General features: G+C 42.1%; 1 protein-coding gene across 1 annotated transcript in view; it reads right to left on the bottom strand.

Annotated features, from left to right (window-relative positions):
- Nucleotides 1-2,267: 2,267 nt before the first annotated feature.
- atg7 (ATG7 autophagy related 7 homolog (S. cerevisiae)) overlaps nt 2,268-21,235 on the bottom strand; it is a 37,205-nt gene continuing 18,237 nt past the window's right edge. The window contains exons 17-18 of the mRNA XM_068742453.1: nt 20,841-20,963; nt 2,268-2,876 (exon numbers count right to left, since the gene is read on the bottom strand). Of these exons, the coding sequence (XP_068598554.1) occupies nt 2,844-2,876; nt 20,841-20,963 (156 nt within the window). The 3' untranslated portion in view covers nt 2,268-2,843. The remainder of the gene's footprint in view (nt 2,877-20,840; nt 20,964-21,235) is intronic.

Raw genomic sequence — 21,235 nt, 5'->3', positions numbered from 1 at the left:
AATATCCGCATGGTAACAAACTAGCGAGATAGCCTCCGGACAGGCTCTGTTGTAATGGTGAGAGCTGCAGTTCTCAGAATCCATCGGCTTGTTTCTGCAGCATGGTTCAAGCTTGGGGATGCACATTTGGCTACAACCTTTGGCTTGACTAAAATGAGACATTGCATTCATATTCTGACATAGTCAGCAGGTCCTCATCCTCCCAGAAAAGAACCTCATTCTGGGAACTAAGACACGAGTCTGTTTTGGCTGTCATCTTTCAGGCACCACCTTCGTGCCAGACTTCAGCCGCATTCATCTTGCCGTCTGAAAGTGCTTAGAAGATCACATCTCAGCAGACTGATGATGCCCGAGGAGAACTAGGTACCGTTACCTTGTGCGAGCTTTTGATTCAGACGTTTGGATTTCAGTACTTTCATTTCTGGAAGGTGCCTTGTTGATCTACAACTGTCGCAATCTGACTTGAATGAATTTAACTCCAAGGTGGCAAACATTCCTCCTGTGGGGGAACTTTGTTCGGGCCCTGTGTGCATTCTGCATCTCCGTAGTAACCAACGGAGCTAAAAGACAGCTAGGGTCAACACTGGAGTTTTCTGCGGACAGTTTTCTTGCATCTTCACAGGATGACAAAAGAAAATTCACTTTGCATCACATTTCTATAAACCCATGTATTGTAACAAAGGAACAATAGAGCATGTAAGCCAATTTGAGGCCATTCAGAGCATAGATTTTAGAGACGTTGTTTATAACGGGAGGATGTCTAAAAAGCACCAACATTTCCAGGTTTAGGAGGCTGAAAGGTGACATGGTTTAGTCATTTTTTATTTTATTTTAATTCAATATGATTGCATCCTTTAGTGAGTTCTCTAAATGAAACACTGAGTGTAGTTACATGTCCACACATTCCATACTCAACTATCAGAACCAGGTGTGAACCAGGACTGATGGTGGAAGTTCTTGAATCTACAGGTGCACAAATATTTGAGTCGTCGCTCAACTGCCGTTTAGATTCCCTTAACAAATGAGCGCTATTAATGTGCTCTCTGGGATTCCGGGTTCAGAGTGGTTTGGAATGGGTATTAGTCGTAGGCAGGTTTTGGGTGTGGGAGAGCGTCAGGAGCTGAGCTTCTGTTTGGATGTAGATCATGCCAGAAAACCGGAGGGGAAAAGGGCTGAGTGTCCAGAGGATTTAGTTTTTCTATTGTTCTTTCTCATTATCATTTCACTACCACCGTGTAGGTAGGAGGCTCTGTCTGCCTCAATATACACTCCCTACACACTGTAGGAAAATCACTATAAAAAATACTTTTTATAATAGCTAACTATAAGACCATCGTTACGCTGTGCGTAACGAATGTACAGAGAAAAAAAAATCGTAGGTATTTTTTGAGGAACAATTAATTTGTTAATGATATGTAGCTATTTAATTGTTGGTTTTCCCTGTTCTTATATTGTAATCATTGCATTTTCTTTTTTGTGGAAAAAAAAAAAAGTTGATCTTTTTTGTTTGTAGTTTGTCTGGTAAGAGTAAAGGTTCAAGTGCAGGAACACCGCAACATCTAAACCACAATAAGCCACTGGTGTGTTGGTGACAATCGCTACTTCCATGGGTCTGCTATGCCATTGTTTACTTGTGTTCCGTTATGAGACTTCTTACACATCCAAATGAACAATTCATTTGTTAGAGGAGAGAGGTTGGCATGTCGGAGCCTCCGAAGCTGTTTGCATGTTTTGCATTGATGGAACACAATCATTTCGCCACTAGCCCGGCAGATCTTGCTGGTCATTTCCAATTGTTTTCCAATATTTGTTAAAAAATCAAATACAAATCTACAAGTCATGGGCTAGCAGGCAGGTCAAGTTTCAGCTGCTGCATGTAAGCAATATACATTGGTGTTTATTGATGACTGTGTAGGGCCTACGGATTGTACCACAGTACGAGGTCCTCTGAAGTGGAAGTAGCATGTATAATGGTAGTAATACTCTGATCTGTAAAAAGAAATTTCTGAAAAATAAGTTGGATTTGTGGCTCTGTGTCTCCTGCTAAAAAGGTTTTGGCAGGCCACCTTTTTTGTACGTAAAGTAGCCTTGATGAACAATAAAATGCTCTTAAACCGCCGCCTGACTGCGTGGCTTCTGTTCTCGTCTAGCGTTTGGGACAAAGGTTCTGTCGATGGGGACATGTAAAACAAAAATGTGGTGTGAAAGAGGAACACTATTCCATATAAAGCACTATTTTACTCCAATATACAGATCATAAACTTTAATACAAGACAGACATTTTATTCCAGTTGGTGAAATAAAATGAAAAAAGTGCAGAACTACAGATCTTACCACACACACAGGGAATCGGATTTTCAGAATTAGCACTTCTCCAAACTAAAAGATTGAGCAGATGAAAGTCGACGTTTTGCTAAAGGATGCTTTAGAAGTCCCATTAATGCTGGAGCGGCTGATCCTGTGTCAGTTTGCTGAAGCTTTAAGCATTGTAACCAAAGAAGTAAACATTACATTAAACACAGTTTTTTTTTTTGTCCAAAACACAATATGTAAACAGTTGATTACACACATGGTGGGAACAGCGTCATACAAACAAAAGTGCAAAAACTACCTTGTTCAAGCTTTAATTCTGTTCCTAGTGTAACAGTGAACAAAGTAGTTCACTGAATATTCCAGGAGAAAAAGCGAAATGCTCATTTCTTTTTACCAAATGTCTGCTTTGTTCTAAAAATGAAGAATAGAGTATCGGTAATAGGTTTTAAATCTTGAAATAAGTGCTTGGTTTTGAATAGGCTAGTTTTGACCCCGTTTGCTGGTCTCTGCGTTGAAAACGCTGCAGTCCTTTAGATGCTCTCATCATCACTCATGTCCCAAATCTGAGGATAAAAAGACACAAAACGCATTGAGAGTGAAGCACATCCTTAATACAATACAATACAATATTACCTCCGCCGAGGAGGTTATGTTTTCGCCTGTGTGTTAGCAGGATAACTCAAAAGGTTCTGGATGGCTCTAGATGGAATTTTCAGGACATGTTGGGAGTCTTACCAGGAACAGTTGTTTAAATTTTGATAATGATCCAGAAGAGATCCTGGATTCTGCATCACTTTGATATTTTTTATAACATTACAGTCAATGGAGCTTCAAAATTGAATCCTGAATAATCAGAATTCAACGTGACAGAAACGTACAGAAGTGCGGGCTCTGATTCGAGTAGAAATGTTCCCAGTTGGGGCGACACTGATTAGATAATCTGCTTCCATTAAGACTAGATGAACAGAAATGGCATTTAGTCACATGGAAATAATTAAAAACATTACAGGCTTGGCTTAATGCACTGAAAAGGGTCGTACAAGGAAGTGGCAGCAATTTGTGACCATCTTTCTCACACACACACACACACACACATGCACACGCACCATTTTCATGACTGTGTCAGTAAACAAGATCAACATTCTCATGGCAGCAGATTCTTCACATTCTCTCCCAGTAAGACGTAATTCACATACCTCTAAGACAGACTGGAATGTTGCACATGAACGCTGTGGTTGTACACACACACACACACACACACACACGAGCATGGACGCATTAAGAAAACAAGCAAAGTGTGAAGGCAACAGAGAACTGATTTGTTAATTGATTCATATGAAGTTTTTTGCCTATTTTCTGATTAAATTGATAATTATTTGGTGAGTAAAAGATCACCCAAAAACGGTTTTCCACTGTCTTGCATTTCAAAAGCTATTTTTGTTAATACTCTATTTATTATGCTTTCTTAGTCACATCCTCGTTGATGGGGGGGCTGAACGTGCACCAATGTAAAATTTATCGGGAATAGAAAGTTTCCAAGAAATAATAAAACTTTGAAGTGGAACTGCAGTTGCACTCAATTCCATGGAACCATTATTTCAGGAAAAATCTTAAAAGTTAATCCAACCTCAATTTTTTTTTGGCCAGAAACATCCAAGGAAATTAATTTCCTAACGACAGACCTCTAAAAAAACCCAGACCCTGCATCTCTCTGAGATATTTTCCCTTGTGTATCTGAAGATAACGACCACACGGCATTTATACAAAGTGCAGTACCTGCTGGGAACAGTGAATGACTTGTGAGAGGGGACGCTCTACGACACTGAAGAGGTGGTGACGGCTCTGCTCTGAGTGCAGCACGTCCTCAGCAGAGCACACCAAGACCTCTCAGTTATTTATAACTGAGTCCAGATTTGGCAGGTTCCTGTGAAACAGTCTAGAGTCCCTCGACGACAAACTGACGGCGCATGCATAGTACGAATGCTGCGCATCCCATAGGATGCGCACGCCAAATCTGTCCCCAAAGTTCAACTAACTTCAAAAAATGTATGCAAAATTTCATTTGAACTAATTTCATAGTTTGTTATGGCTTTAAAAGTAGATTCAGGAAACATTTTATGCATTTATGTTTTCTGCTAGTGAAGTGAGTCGATGGATAAAACTACAGTCAGAGGTTTTCTCGCTGTAAGTTCAGCTGTCGATCCCTTTTAAAGCTCTATGAGGCTCAGCCTCGATGCAGGTATGATGTTACAGGACCTGGCAACACAGTCATACAGAACCTATGCTACCTTGAGGGTGTTTTCATTCGTCCTTTTATGCCCATGGACCCATCTGTATTCACAAGGGAGGCACAAGTGGCAGTCATGTGGTCAAAAGTTAGACGAGCATCCTTCAACTTGATAGGGCTAAATGGTTCGTAACCGTGACGTCGGGAGGTACTTTGCAGAGATAATCAGGAGACGTGCGGGACCGCATGAAGAATGATGAACAAATTGATATAAAAGATGGAGGTTCGGCCTTTCTGCTCCGCTGCTGCTGGGGAGCCGCATCAAAAGGACAGCGAGCAAAGAACTCTTTGAAACAGCGACACTGGAGCCCCTCTCTGGACGCTTGCCATGCCACACTGGTGTGTGTGCGTTTAGAGAAATCTTTTGTGCAACACAAGAGAGGGAGGGGAGCAAAAAAAGGAGGCGAGGGGAACGACCTTATGTAACTTGAATATCTCCAGTAAACTGTAGCTAACAACTTCACTGCAGCCTTTGAAGCTGGGCCGACTCCATCGGATGCGTCTCAAACATTCTCCTGCTCTGCTGCAAAGCATGAACAGAATAACGTAAAGTAGAGCTCAGCGTCGTCCAATTAGGGAGATCACTGCCAACAGTAACGGCCACTCGACAACTAAAGCAAAGAGTTAGACACTGTTCAATTACTTAGCCTTGTTTTCCAATATTTTTTTTTATATATGATTAAAAAATGATATATTTAAAACCAGGAAATGAACATACAAAACACAGCAGCACACATCAGCATGGGATCACATTGGTTTATCAGTAGAAGACATATCCTCCATTCCTTTGTGAGTCCAGAGTGCAGAATAATCATTTGGAAGTATGCTATGGAGAAGATGGACACCCTGTGAAATACTATTAAACTAAAATAATCACAATAACTAGAAGAGCGCAGACCTCCGCCGAGCAGCTCGTTCCCCTCCTAATCAGATTTACCAACCAAAAGGTTCTAAGTTGTTCTTGGTATCTTTATACACCAACCATGAAAAGTAAAAGTGAATCAGAGTTTCTGTGTTTGTAACTGAGTTTTGAATCCCTAAATGGAGTTTCCAATGTTAAAATGTAATATTCTTTCCTGACGTCATTCCAGATCCGATCCAGATTAAATTAAATAGATATGGAGGAACAAATTTTGAAGCTCATTAACTGCAATGTTAACATAAATATCAAAGTGATCCAGAATCCAGGATCTCTTCTGGATCATCACTGAGATTTTATCATCTATTCCTGGTAACATTCCCAACATTTCCTTACCGTGCGATGAACAATATTTCTTGAGACTGGATATTTAGTCTCAAGAAAACTTTAGGATTTTCTACTGCTTAAAAATCAAAATAATTACAAAAGGTAATGATTGCATTAAGCAACATCGAAACAAACGTCTGGTCTGGAAAGGAACTGGAATTTTATCTGTCCTAACTGGTCAACCCCCCCCCCCCACACACACACACACCATGACAGCACCTAAAAGGGATTGGCAATAACATAATCAGCCCATCTTCCACTTGGATGCATCCTTATCAAATCAAAACCTGGAGTGACTGCCGGTTAAAAAAAGGATGTTGGCGGTTTCAAAAGGTCTGAGAATAAGCTGCATGTAATCATGGTGAGAACGTGTTTGGATCGGTAGTCAGTTGGGATGTGGCTGATCTATAATCCCAGCTAGTTGTTGGAAAAGGCCGGGACCTGATCAGAGAGAGGTCTTAGCTGGAAGCCGAAGCCGGGGAGTCACAGCCAACGTTCTGCTGCCGCTGATTACCGTTTTCACACACACACACACACACACACACACACACACACACACCACAGCAGGCGTCAGCATCTGGGTCGTAATTGATATTTGTCACACTGCTGCTTCTGGAAACACTAGCGGTTAGCCGTTAGCGTCACCCCGTTTATCAGGAGCACTTCAGCTTTCGATTGTGCTGTCAGGCGCGGGCAGACGGTCCAGGGTTGTTCCGTGTACTGATGAATACTTACAGGAATACCTCCTGAATGCGGGTGGCCCACAGCGGGAAGCCAACATCTAAAGCCATTTAACTCGGCAGCGCTACACAACCACCGATGGGCTTTGATATTAAACACACATCTGCTTTACATATTAGAACTGACACCGAAGCACAAAGCGTCAAGCTTTCATCCTGGAGACTGGCTCCATGTGACGTGCAATTAGTGGGCCACACAGAGCGGTCCGAGACTGATGTGGTTTCAGGCGGCTGGTTGCAGCGGCGACTGCGCCGCTGGTTGAGGAGTCGAGGGGAAAAAAGCTCCAGACTGGATCTCCGTTTCATCCTTGTGATCTCGAGTGGTTTATGTGGAGCCTTTACAAAGAAGCTGTGGCTCATATCTGTCATTACAGCCGCCATGAAGCGCATCGACAGAGGAGACGGAAGCGAAGGCCCCGCTTCAGAAAAGGAACGACAGCGTTTGGTCGTGAAGCTCCAATGAAGCTTCTTCTGTTCAACAGTTCAAAAAAAAAAAAAAAACAGGTATCAACCAAGGAACGTCTTGATTTGCCTAACGTCTGCTGGACAGTGTTATGTGTTTGTTGATTTATGTTACTGGGGGGGGGGGGGGGGGACTCTTTCATCCTCTCTCATAAAGCCCCTCGAGGGCAGTTTTTACCTTCAGAAGTAGGAAGGAAGAGCCACACAGCTGCAATCAAAGAGATGACGTACCAAGTTAATAGTTACCTCCATCAATGATAGATGGAGGTTGTGTAAAGACGCTCATTTGTTTGTCCCCCCCCCCCAAAACAAAATTTGGGGGGGGGACAAACGGGGTAATATGTATTCTGTTACATAAAAAACACAAAGAGAATTAATGGAGAAATTCAGCCAGGATGTCCATTGTTTGGAAAAATAACTAAATAGCAAGTACATTTATACGTCAGACATCAACGTTTAAGAATTCCCATAACGCTGTAGCATCCTCCCGTCCTCTGGGGCTCCCAACTCGACTGCCTGATCAGAAATAACTACAGCATCTGGATCATTTTTTAATCATAACCTGACATGTCTTAAAGGAGGCCGTGCAGTAGACTAGTTTTAAACGGAAAAGTACACAGTCAATGTGGACCCCAAAATAAAAGCAACAAAAGATATAAATGGTTGGCGCTGATCTTAAACTAATACCGGCATTAGGGTGTAAAACATGCCAGCAAACGCCATCTTAAAATGTTTTAGAAAATGTCTTCTTGTCTTTGTGGGTTGCAAAGGTCCATAAGAGACTGGCAACCAAAAATCCATTTTAAGTCCTGAATATTCAAGTACTCAACCAAGTTCTGAAATATTCAAAGAAAATGTTCTGAAAATTAAATAAATGTTCATATTTAAACATTCTCTTTGGAAGACCGTGTGTAATTTTCCCTTAAAAAGGATCAACTAGGATAACAAGTGTTGAATTCTATTGCATCTCTTCTTCTAACACACTTAAATACCACACACACACACACACACACACACACGCTAACGACCATGTGCAGATATCCATGCTCAGTATTGACTATGACCTCATGCAGCACAACATAACTCCACCTGCTCCTGCTGTAGCACATGGCATTCCCAACTACATTCCTGAACTCCTCTCAGACAGTCCTACACAATGCGGTGGGAATCTGCAGCGTAGACGTTTCACCGGTAAGACACGGGTTAATGACTGGACACATCTTCACAAACCATTCCTCGACCGCGCCGTCGACGCGAAAGCGGTCGTTCAGCCATGATTGAAAGTTTATGTGAAAGGTTCAGAGAATCTTCACGCTTACGGTGGGATATTACGGGTCGTATTTAGAGCCTTGCTTAGTCTTTAAACGTTCTGTCCACAGAGACTAGAGGCAGGAAAAGGAAGAGGAGATGGGTGGAGACGGGAAGAGGAGGGGCACCTAAAAAGCACAAATGCCCTCTCAGCAGCACGTGACCCCTGACCCTGACTCAATCTCTGAGTGTATAAGAACCATAAAAAATGTCTGATCACCACATATGTTTTTATTAGAACATAATTACTGACCTCTAACTAGGTTCCAACTGAAATGCTAAATTAGCTGCAGAAAAAATATCATTGGCTGAAAATAACTAACTAAAGTCCTCTATAATTTCATGACGCGGCAGCAATGTGATTAAAATGAAGATGTGCTGGAACCGCTTTTTGATCTTGACATCAGAAATCAAGAGTTTTCAGTGATGGAACTGCCATGCTCAAGGGCAGCGCAAAAAGCCCGCTTTTACAGATAAGGAAGAGATATAATTAAAATGATATCACAAGACGCAGTTTTACTGTGGTAGATTTACAGAAGTGGTCGAATGCATCCTATTTATGTCATAATTTACAGTCAGAAAGGAATCATTTGATCCCTGTATAAGGGCTACTTGAGGTCACACATGGAGAAATGCTACAGAAGTCTTAAGCCTATTCTTTTCATTGTCTTCATTTGGAATTATTTATTTGTTTAAAGAAAACAAGATCATCCTTCAATACTGCCAAACATCTTGTTCCGGCCTCAAGCTCCATTGGTTCCTACTGAAATCTTTCAAAGCACTTTGAATATTCATAGAGCTACATATACCGGTAGTTGTTTTTGAAAAGCCTCAGAAATGTACACAAAGTACTGGGCATTGTGGCTTTTCAGCGCTCAAACTGGAGGTATTCCAGTATATGGAGACTACTTTCTTCCGGGAATGATCTTTTGCTCTACCAGCGAGGTATTTTATTACTGGTACACAAAATATAAAAGTCCATGCCAGATTAACAGTTGCCAGTGTTGATTAACGAGGGATGGGAAACAGCAGACTTCCTACACAGACTTGTCAGTGGTTGATTTTGGTATTTGCATGGCAAAGAGAAAGAAGCAGAGAGTTGCTATGGAAGCAAGATGAGGGGATGAGTGACTGATGGAAGGGACAAAGGAAGAGAGAGACAGAGAGACAGCAGAGGGAAAAGAGAAGGAATGGGGTGATAGTGATTGAACACTGATTTGGAGAGAAAAGAGATGGATTAGACAAGACCCGGTGGGAACAGGGTTAATGTATGGGTCTCAGCTGGGGCCACGTTCCCTGGGTATGTTTTCATAAACTCCAGAGCCAAACAAAGCCCCCCCAGATAGGAAACCCTGAAACCAAACGTTTTAGCAGGGAAAAGTCAAACGAGGAAGTGATGCAGCATCCGCCTTTTCCACGCTCATCCCATGTCCTAAAAAAAACCCGGCAGATTCTCCGTTCGCCTCCCTACTTTTATTTCCTTCACTCCAAGTCGGTCAAATGCTCCCGTCACCACGACGACCCTGTTCTCCCACTTCTCTCTGGGAGTCATTAAGGCCAGCTACAACCACAAATGGAGTCTCTCCGCTGGGTGTGGCGGCCTGTGGAGCAACAGCTGTGTCTTGTCGTTTCTCCTGAGACATCCACTGGCTGCTTGTTCTCTCTTTCAGAACAACTCTCCTGAACTTTTTAGGAATAATTTTGATGTTTTCTTCGTTCACTGATAATCCCACAATGCATCCCTCACATTTACGGCACTGCTTCTAAACGTTCTTTAAAATACATGTCAAACAAAATATCCCCTCTCGTCAATCCAATCGCTGATTCAAAATTTAGTAAATCTTGATCCATCAGCCGCATTCATCTTTTATGTTCTTATCTCAATCCCCCCCACCCATTCTCTGCATTTCCTCCTGGTCCCACATTTCCTGTATGCTAGAGAAATTCAATTTTCATTAACACTGCAGTCAATGGAGCTTCAAATTTTGTTCCTCAATATCTCAGTTGATTATTGATCGATGTTTATGGAATGTGACACAGTCATGTAGGGCGGGGGCCTCTATCTCTCTACTGAATTTTATCCGGATTGGATCCAGAATAAGGTCAGGAAAGCTGACTCCATTTACGAATTAAAAAATCAGTTAAAAATACACATAAACTCCGATTTACTTTTACTTTTCATGGTTGGTGTATAAAGATACCTAGAACAATTTAGAACCTTTTGATGATGATGATCCAGTTCACCATGTGGACAGTGTAAATCCAATTAGGAGGGGAACGAGCTGCTTGGTGGAGGTCTGCGCTCTGAGTGTTTTTCTAGTATTGCACAAGAGACGATCGTCTCGTCTACAGCCGCTTTGTTGCTGAAGCCTATTCCAGCTGGTTACGGGTGCGAGGCGTGGTACACCTCGGACATGTCGCCGGCGCATTGCGAGGCCGAACAGAGACAGACAACCCTCACGTACACAGTACAGACATTTGGAGTGATCAACGCACCTAAATAGCATGTTTTTGGAGGTGCGAGGAAACCGGAGAATCCCCACGCAAACACGGGGAGAGCATACAAACTCTGCACAGATAGGATTCAAACCCGGTACCTTCTTGCCGTGAGGCAACAGCGCTAACTACTACACCACCAAGCCACTACAAAATAAATATCTGACTGTAAAATATTTTCTCTCATGACATGTGTTCTTCATTTACTGGAAGTCCAGTGCTTCCATCCTTAACCCTGGTGGATTGATCCCTGATCCATTCCGGGTCAAAGAGTCGCTGGCTCCTGACTTCCAGTTTGTTTCCTTTAGTGTGAAAGTGATTGTGCGAGTAGTCATCCCTTCTCATGAGCAGGTGGTGCCTCGTGTGGTAGCTAAAAAAAGTGATCTACGTGGTTGAATATAAAAGTGAAAGTCATGTACAGCCTCTATTTAGTTCAGTTACTGTTGCATCTGATTAGGTAGCCGCCGTTGCGTGCAACCAGATTAAACTTCCTAATGAACCAGTTCAATCATGCAACTGTGTGTGTGCGTGAACGAGTTGCCAGTTCAGACCTGCCCATGATTTAATTAGAACTGTGAGTCAAAGCCAACTGACGTGTGGTCAGAGACAAAACCAAACACTCGTAGGGCCCTGTGGGCACACACACAAGCTCACACATGAAACTTGTATATGCATGAAAGATGCGCATACACATGGACACACAGAAATGTAGGGCCCTAAAAAAACAAATATGAAAAAAGATTTAATAAAATTATTTTATCTTTATTCCACTATTTCAAAGTCTTCAAAAAATGGACAGAGCAAAAAACTTTCCTCTTGACTAATCATCCAATCTTCATGGAGGAACAAGCCCTGGCACACACACACACACACACATACACTTTCACGAGGAGCAAATAATAACGCAGGATTTGTTATACTGTCCTGTGGTTTCAATTAGAAGTCAAACAATAAACTCCTTCAGCACAGGATGAGGTGTGGAGTCTGTTTAAACTGCATTGAAAGGTGTCATTAAAATGATTAAGATTCAACACAACAAGAGGAAATGAAGTCGGTCACAGACAAGTGTGTGCATGAGCAGAAGTGTTAGTCAGAGAAGAGGTGGAACAAAGACGCACATAAACAGAGCATGCAAACACAAATGGAGACATGCATGTATGGATACAACTACATTTGTGTGTGTGTGCGTGTATTATTTGGGTTTGTGTGCGAGAGCAATTATCTGAACCAGAGGCTTGATGCTATCATGGTGTTCCATGTGCTGCAGCATCAGGGGGGGAGATAAGAACAAGCATTGTGTGTGTGTGCTTGCGAGTTCGTGCGTGTGTGTGCATACATGCATGTATGTGTGAGTGAGTGCCATGGCTCCAGGGCAGATTACCTGTGACCAGCCAGCCAGACGAGAATCAGGCTGTGTGAGATAAAGACATGCACACAGAGACCAGTTCGTAGCCGCCTTTGATGTGGTCGGAGCATTTTGCTGTAATAATGACTGATATTAAGACGCCAAACTGAAATTCCACCTACTAGTTATTCCTTCAACATTACAACATGACCGTCTTATTATATGATTTTATATGACTTGTGTATGTTTGGTTGAAGATGTTTCTGCAGCAGGGACTCATTGATGCACGTCAGGACTGAAGCCTGCCCTGTTCGGCCCAAAACGAGCAACCTTAGCTAAAATCGAAGTTAATGCGGGTTCTGTTAGGATGCTGTGAGAACGCACAGTACAGCACAGTTTGATGAGTCATAGAAGCAGACCCATCAAGGTGCTCTTCCTGATCCATGTCTGCCACTGACAATGGTACATAATCATCAGAACTGGACTATGGAGCAATAAAAGAAGGTGGCCCAGCCTAGCCTGATGAATCGTATTTTCTTTTACATTACAGGGATGGCTCGGTGCATGTGTATCGCAAACCTGGAGAAAATATATTATTATGGAAAGAAGGAAAGCCAGTGGAGAGAAGGAGTTGCCTTGGATCCTGCCGTCCATGTGGCTGTTGCTCTGGCATGCATCACCTACCTAGCCATTGTTGCCCATCTTCTCATGGAGACTCTATTACCTAATGGCAGCACCTCTTTCAGGACGATAATGCTTCCTGCTACAAAGCAAAAAAAAAAAGGCTCAGGAGTGGTTTGAGGAACACAATGGGGGGTTTGAGGCGTTGACTTGTCCTCCAAATTCCCCATATCTCAATCTAATTGAGCATCGCTGGGATGCGCTGAGCAAACAAGTCTGATCAATGGAGGCCCAACCTCGCAACTTACAGGACTTAAAGGATCTGCTGCTAAGGTTTTGGTGCCAGGTACCACAGCACACATTCAGAGGTGCAGTGGAGTTTATGTATCAATGAGCCAGGGCTGCAAAAGGAGAGCTACATGGTTAATCTGTGTTTAATATACGCCTAGGCCCTAAACCAAACGTCAGTGGAAGACAGATTCCTGAAAAACAAATTAAGTTACATTAAAAATTCACCGGTGTGTCTTTTTCCTTCCTTCTCCTTCTCTTTACGCTTGCATTTCTCATGTAGTCACCCTATTTCATCTTAAAAAAAAGTCCTACAATGATGCTGCAGAGTGAACAGAGCTGACTGATTTGAAACAAGATAATATCAGCATGAGGAATTGGTGGCTTTTAACAAAGAAATAACAAATGTAAGATGGCATTTTGAAAATCTAAATTACCATCGCAGAAAAATGGTCTGCACTACACAAGTTAAACCCAACTTCATTAAAAACAATTACTGGATAAAGGTGGAAAAACCTACATGATAAAATCATTTCAATCATACTGGCCACATTAAACAGCACATTTTCAGACTGAACTGTAAATCTACATACATGATAAGCAACTGCAGCAAAAAGGAGCATTCTGAAATAAAAGTCCTTTCTGTAAGTGTAATGCTGACACGGATACGTAAATAGTTGCTAACAGCTACGGAAGGGGAAGAAGAGTAGGAGCTAAACAGAGACGACTAGACTTCCACTCAGTCGGTCGCAACCCAGTCATCCGTCTGTCTATCCGTGCAAACAGCCAGCTGCCAGGCCAGAAGCAGGCATCCCTCTGGACTGAGCGGCGCCAGGGAAGAGAGGCCATGTTTAGGCTGCTGCAGTTCTTCCCATGCATTGGGGGAAAGATGGATTCATAAGAACCTATTTACGACTTATGAAAATAGCTTCCCTATGATTGATGATTGCGAAGGAGGCCTCTTTGGGCTAAAGATGATAGACAGCGCTCCTATCAACTGTACATCCCCGTTACCCCCGGCAACAGTACACCTCTTCACCAGCTCCAGCCCTGTGCATAAGTGCATTTATAATAGAGATCCCACCAAAGTAGAATCGCTGTGCAGTGTGCTCGCCAAAGCGGCTTGGATCTTATCGCCTTCTATTCATCACACCATCCTCTTCATCTACTTAATCTCTGCTGTGGACGTAAAAAAAAAAACTTAAATATAACTGTATATTAGTGTAAAACTAAAAGCAACATTCATGTGTCCCAGGAATTTGCAAATCTCTCTGGCATGTGTTTAAAAGAAATAAGATTTTTGCTTTATTGCGTTGTCAAATTTAAACACAAGAACACAATACATCCCTAAATAGATATTTAAAATAAAAAATCTGTATCCGTGTTTTTTATATTTGGATGGTATTTTGCTGAAGTGAACACCCTGTAATGACGGAAACACCGAGCAGCTATGCTTGCTGAGCCTCATATTACCTACAGAAACAGAACGGAGGGCAGGTTTATTAAAAGGAACGATGACATACTGTAGCTGGCACACGTGATCAAAGTCCTGAATGCCTGTCAGCTCTGACCCAGAATGTGTTACATATCTCCTGTACAGGAGCAATATATATTCAGGGATTCTCACAAGCTATTACCAGCAAATAAATGGAGTGAAACCAGCCTAAATTAAATGTCAACTGACAGACAGCTGAATTTGAAACGTGTTCTAACTCGTTTGCGATTTCAAGTTAGTTACAATTACTTCACTGCAAATTATGTACATGAACTCAGAACGCCTGAACCTTGCACACGCTATTTTTTTTTCGCATCGTAAAATATTCACTGCGGAGAGAAGATGCGACTCTGACCAAACACCTCTGAGAAGAACCGTGTATTGAAAAAGAGAATCGCCTACATGAGAACTGCAGGAGTCACAAATCTCTTAGGATATTTATCTGCGACAAAATAAATGGAAAATAATTTGTAATGTAGGAAGTCGCCATGAGAGGTCAATTAAAATCTGCCGTCACAGAGAAAGGATTATTCACAAGTATTTGTACTAGCAAATACACACACATTGAAAAAACCCTCAACCACTCGGCAGAGTGTGGAAGGCTAGAAAGTGAGATTATAAGTGAAGCCACCGACTGATTTAGACTGCGAAGAACCAGGGAGATTTAAACTATGACTATGTATAGTCTTGTGTGTATGCAAGAGAGTGAGTGAGAGAGAGAATGATTAGACTATGACAGAAAGGAAGGGCATGGTCAAAATGATTTTCAAATAATCTCCTTAAAGGTCTCCTGGGATACAAATGTGTCATTTGGCCTCAGCAGTGAAAACTGAGTGACTGATGTCAGCTGTATCTCGTTGAATCATTTCTTTTCACTCCTCAGTTTGATATTCAGACATGAAACTGAATGTTTTGAAAACACAGCAGCAGCAACAAATAACTGGTTACATAGGAGGTTAAAACTAGCGGAAGAAAATGGAAACAAGCAACCATTCAAGAACGGCGATTGACAAGGGTCAATTGTTAATCAATCTATGTCAACTTCCTGTCACTGTCCGGCCTTGTTTTCACTCTCTGTGACTCATCGGACGGAGCCCAGCAAGCTAATGAAAAACCAGATTTAATATCGAATGTGTTCCTCTGGTCCATCTGGTAATAATTGTAGCATGTAGCAACCGTAGCAGTGTTTGGCTAAAGCCCTTACGTGCACGGCGCCCTCTGACGCTCAAGACCGTGTAATGTGTATATACGTGTGTGTGGTTTGAGGGAACATGTGACCGTTAAGAGTGCGCCTGTGCTGCTGCGCTCTCCCTTGTGTTGTTTTCCAAGCTGCTGGGTGATAAGCCAACGTAAATGACGAGTGTATTAGCAGCACTGTTTTACGTAGAAGCACAGACCAGAGTTGGGCTGAGCGTGGGCGGCTGGGTGGCCTCTGTTCCTCTGGGACATTAACGTGACTCAGGAGGATGATTTGTGGCATATGATGGTGCACAGACTGTTCTCAAAAGCCAAACACTCAGATTTGGAGAAACACGGGTGTCTCTATTTGACTAAACACCGCCAACTTTACTGTAATCGAGAGATATGTTATTTCATAACTTCATGCACAACATAAACCCTCTGTGTTGCTAAATGCTATGAGAGAAAGTTACCAATTGCAATCTATAGATCTGAGATAATACATGCAGTTTATAATGATAATTATTTGTTGGTTTCATGTTAGGCCCTTGCTGGGAATATTTATTTAATTAATTTATGTCACAAGATGGAGCCGAACTAGGAATACAGAGTGATCCATTCTTCAAGTTCTTCTGATGTCGCTTTCTCGTGACTTTCTGGCAACGCTGGTTGGAGTAGGTGGAGCAGAAAGAGCGTTTGTCCTGAGAGGGTCTCACATCCTCTGTATGGGGCATTCACAGTCAGAGAGCAATGCGTGCGGGAACACACACATCTGCAACAATAAATGGTGTCACTTACTGTAACTGATGAAGGGAATATGAATAATGAAGAATGACTCACGGGCACGCTTTCCTGCAATTTGTTAAAATCCAGCAATTGCACATCAGTTTTCAATCAAATTCATCTGGTTTATTAAAGTGTTGAATTAATAGTAAGGCCACAGAGGATTTTGTAGATGAAATCCCCCCCCCCCCCTTTATAAATACAAAAACCTGTTTTATGACGAGTTAACTTACATTATTATTTTATATATTGTTATTTGCAGGTTGGTTCCACCTGTATAATCTATGCATTTGTATTATGGTATAGCTCTTTAAGGTTGTGTGAATATTGCACTCATATTCTGCTTGGAGAAACACTCTTTCCTTTGTCTTAAGATAACACGGATTTCTCTGAGACCTATTTGTGAATGTATGGATAGATGTGTAAACAGTATTTTATGTAACATGATCCGCCAAGCCAAAGACAGAGGCTTGTGAGTCAGAGGAGAGGTGCAGCATCCTGTGCAGACAATCATTTCCTTCCAGGCTCTTTGAGCGACTTGTTCGAACTGGCCCTTTAGAGTGAGGTAATGTTCAGGAGGGCTGATCAGCTAACAGTATGCTGTTCTGACATGCCAACCCATTTTGACAAAAAGACAGCTGCCTGGTTTAACTGTATAAATAAGGGATGGTTGTGAATTGAATCGGAGGTTAAGTTCAGCTCAGATAACCCCTCTGATAACCTTTAGATTCTTATACTGACAAGGGTTGAGGTTTCCTTTGGGATATTGCAAATGTATTATTTGATATTTATTAAAATGGGACGTATGGGAATTAGTGACATCACAATCCAAATCCTGATTTCTCTACAACAAGACATGCGTACTGATAGTCGTCAATCGCTGGCAGCATGAGGCCCGATCTTATCCTGCTATTGCTTGACATTTCAACCTATGCCATGTTATTTCAGTTATGCTATATCATGATTAACAGACTTTTGAAAATGTGGAAAATCAATAGAAATGACTAGATACCAGAAAAATGTTTCAGAACTCTGTAATGAAGGCAGCCAGTGTTCAATTAGAAAACCCAGCTGAAAGCTACTGACGGCTGAGAGCTCAACAAAAGATTCCACTTTGGGAGGGCTTTCGATGGTTGAACTAAAGTTTGGAATTATTCTGGATAAAGTGACAAAGTTTGGATGTTTTTATACTTTTTTTTATTATTAGAGTTTTTCTTCTTGATGGATTTCCATTAAAATTGGTAGGAGGGTGGAGCATGGTGCCGTGCAGTAACCCATACAATTAGCTATGGATCTAGATAAAGGGACAGATCCGTGAATTTCTATCCTTCAACTTTATGGCTCTTTTTTTCTCTCCAGTTTTTATGAAAGCGAGGGACACGTTCCAAAAGAAGCACTGAATTGTGGTGGAGATCTGCATCAAGCGGTGGATCCATCACCCCCCCGCCCCCCCTTTACTTTGAGAGAACCCTGAGGTAAGCCATTAATTGTACCTTCTCCAACCACTGTGCACATAATAATAAATATTTTTAATTTCTTGAATTACAGAGTCAAGTTGATTGATGACTACTTTCAGGATGGGCTGGGCTTCTTCCACTGGTGAGTAATGGTAGATAGGCACATTTTATATGATGGAACTATAAATATTCTGTGCGCCAGAAGGGACGATTTGGCTGCCTGGCTGTGGCCGAGCGGTTGACTATTACCGTCTTACACTGTGGGAAGGTCATAGCTCCAAGGACCGCAGTGTGCAAGAGAAAAGGGCCATACCAAATTGTACATTGATAGAAGGAAAGGATTCAGTAAGAGTTGAAATCTTGTCAGAAAAATTCAGATATGGTTTAATTTTAAATGCCATAAATACTCATGTTGACGAATGTCTGTGGTAAACAAAAGCAAACGTCCACCAAGCTTTCAAAAATGTGTCACCGATTTTCCAGATTTCCACTCTGTTATGCTCTTACAAGAGTATGAAATCCCAGCAGGACTGATCTTACAAAGAAACCATTCATACTGATTTATGCATGACCACACACACACACGCGCACACACACACGCTTTTCTCTCAGTCTAAACTTTCACCCAACTTAAACTCCCCTAAAACTCTGCGGTGGCTGCATAAAAAGTAGTTCTCAAGTTACAAACTCACTCAAAATAGGCCATAAGTACACGGTGCTGCTATCTGCTGACGTAGATTAGAGTAGAGCGGTTCCATACACTCGAGTGCACAAATACACACACACACCCTGTAATAAATTCAGTACCATGTTTCAAGGAGAGAGGATGACGTCATTTTTTTATTTTTTATTCTGAATTCTGTCTTGTTCCTTTTCATTCATTAGGCTGAACCTATCTAGGCTGAATCGCTGACCTAAAGTGAGACAAACTTCTAAAAATGACAGAAGCAACAACCACCAGGGATGAGGGCTCTCTTTAGAGGTAAATAAGAGCCATCAAATGCCACTAGCAGTGATGATCACCACCCAATGACAACTAAGGAGGGACCTTTTGTGGAGTTTTTTATTTTTTTTTAAATGGTCAATTCTCATTATTTTCAGCCAGTAACTTCTTAAAATACAAAACACCGATCCGAAATGAGCTCCAGGACGAGCGGTTTATCACATGAAACAAGTAATAATAGGCTTTCACAAGCAGGAGAACAAGTTCTATCCTTTCCTGGAACTCGAGAAGCAGCAAAAACTTCCACAAAACTTCCAAGGTTTGTCGTCCAAGTGTCGTTCATTTTCAGAATAGCTCATCTGTGTGCAGGAAGCAGGCACTAAGACTTCTGACGCAAGCGGACTGAGCAATCAAAACAATCTCTCCATCTTCTGATGGAAGAGAAAAGGTTCTACGCCAGACTCTTCAACACACTTCATCAGGAAGAGGAGGGGGAGGAGTAGAGAGGAAGGGAGCATACAGAAAGACGTGATAGGGAATGAGGGAAAGAGTGACAGGAGAGGGAAAGGAGAAAAAAACGAGGGGAAAAGGAGAGAGGCTCAAGAGAGGGACAGAGTGATAGAACTATAAACCTGCTTTCCTTCCCTTTGACAACTTTCATTTTCATCTCCTGTCTTATTTTCCAGTCTTTCTCTGCCTTGTACTTCCTCTATGTCCCCCTTCTCTTATCTACCGCTTCTTTCTTTATTATATCACTCTTCCTTTTCTCTTCTCCCCTCCTCCATCGGTGTGTTTCCAGTAGGAGTAGGAGAACGCTGTGGGATTTTCTACGGGATTTTCCCACAGCTAAGCAGGAGTCGACCCAACCTCACTCACACCCACTCATTTTCTGTCTCTCCCTCCACTCCCCCCCATCTCTTGTCGGGGGGGGGGGGGGGACGACTTGAAGCAAACCACCTACACTTCACCACGAAGTATTCTGGATGCTTGCTGTAACTTTTTGCTGTTTGTCGTTTCATAGTCCTTAACCACGTGCTGCCATAGCAACAGGCTTCGATGGTTCTACAACAAAATTCCTCTCCATTTGCTCAAGGCTTTATTCTGCAGATGAGGATATACAGTAGCTGCCATGAGATTTTATAAAGAATAATATACAGATTTTCCTCGCGTCATACTCAAGTCCTATATGGTTTACTCCAGCTTGCAACTTGTTTTTCCAATGTGAAGGAAATAAATTCATAATCACAATTTCAGTTTTCCTCACCCACATCCAGTCAAAGTCAAATAGCCAAACAAAGTGAGAAAGGGTCAGAAGATCATGCTGAATAGTGTAGCATTCAATAAGACGTTTCATTAGTCATTGATCCCCGGTTGAACCCATCCATCCATTTTCTACTTTGCATGAAACGGGAGCCTATCCCAGCTCACTGTGGGCGAGAGGCGGGTTACACCCCGAATGCGTCGCCAGCGCATCGAGGGGGGCCACACAGAGACAAACAACACGCACACACTACGGACAAGTTAGGTTTATCAATTGACCTAAACTGCATATTTTCGGAAGTGGGAGGAAACGGAGAAAACTCCGCTCAGATGGGATTCGAACCCGGTACCTTCTTGCTGTGATGCGACAGCACTAAATCAACTGAAAGCTGTTGTTCGTATGCTTTTTTAGCAGGTTGAACGCTGCGGTCTGTTTTGTTTTTTGTGCAGTTAAGAGTGACATCATGGTGAGAATGCATGTCTGCTAGGCTAAATGGACACAAGCTGGCAGCTGTGAATATGCTTCGACAGTGGCTTCCGTCCGTTGATGCTGTAAGGCTTGTTGTGTGTCTGCATTTGCATGCGTAGACATGAAAGTGTGATTTACTGTAATTTACCTCTGCAGCCTGCGTCTCTTGATGCAACAGAGTCAGCCCAGTCAGATCCTCCAGGAATGAATGGGAAGAATTAAAAACCTGGGAAAGGAAGTTGAAACCTTCCTTCTCATAGTGGTCCAGGACCTGGATAGGAAAACATCATAAACAATTACTGTTAGAATAATACATCAGGCAATTAACAAGGCATGGCATGTAGACCTCGTGTTAGACCGAAGGTACGTTTGATGACTTAGACTATAGAACCTGTTTAATCTATTCCAATGTGCTATGGACTGCCTATCTGCTCATCATTCACCGCACTTTCAAGTAAGATGTTGGAAGATATCACATTTATAAATATGCTTTGATGATTTTGTTCAAGTGGAGGACGAGTGATGCCAACATTATGTTTGTGA

Source organism: Brachionichthys hirsutus, chromosome 8 (assembly GCF_040956055.1).
Source record: "Brachionichthys hirsutus isolate HB-005 chromosome 8, CSIRO-AGI_Bhir_v1, whole genome shotgun sequence".
Taxonomy (NCBI): Eukaryota; Metazoa; Chordata; class Actinopteri; order Lophiiformes; family Brachionichthyidae; genus Brachionichthys; species Brachionichthys hirsutus.
This window is presented reverse-complemented; position numbering and strand designations above follow the sequence as displayed.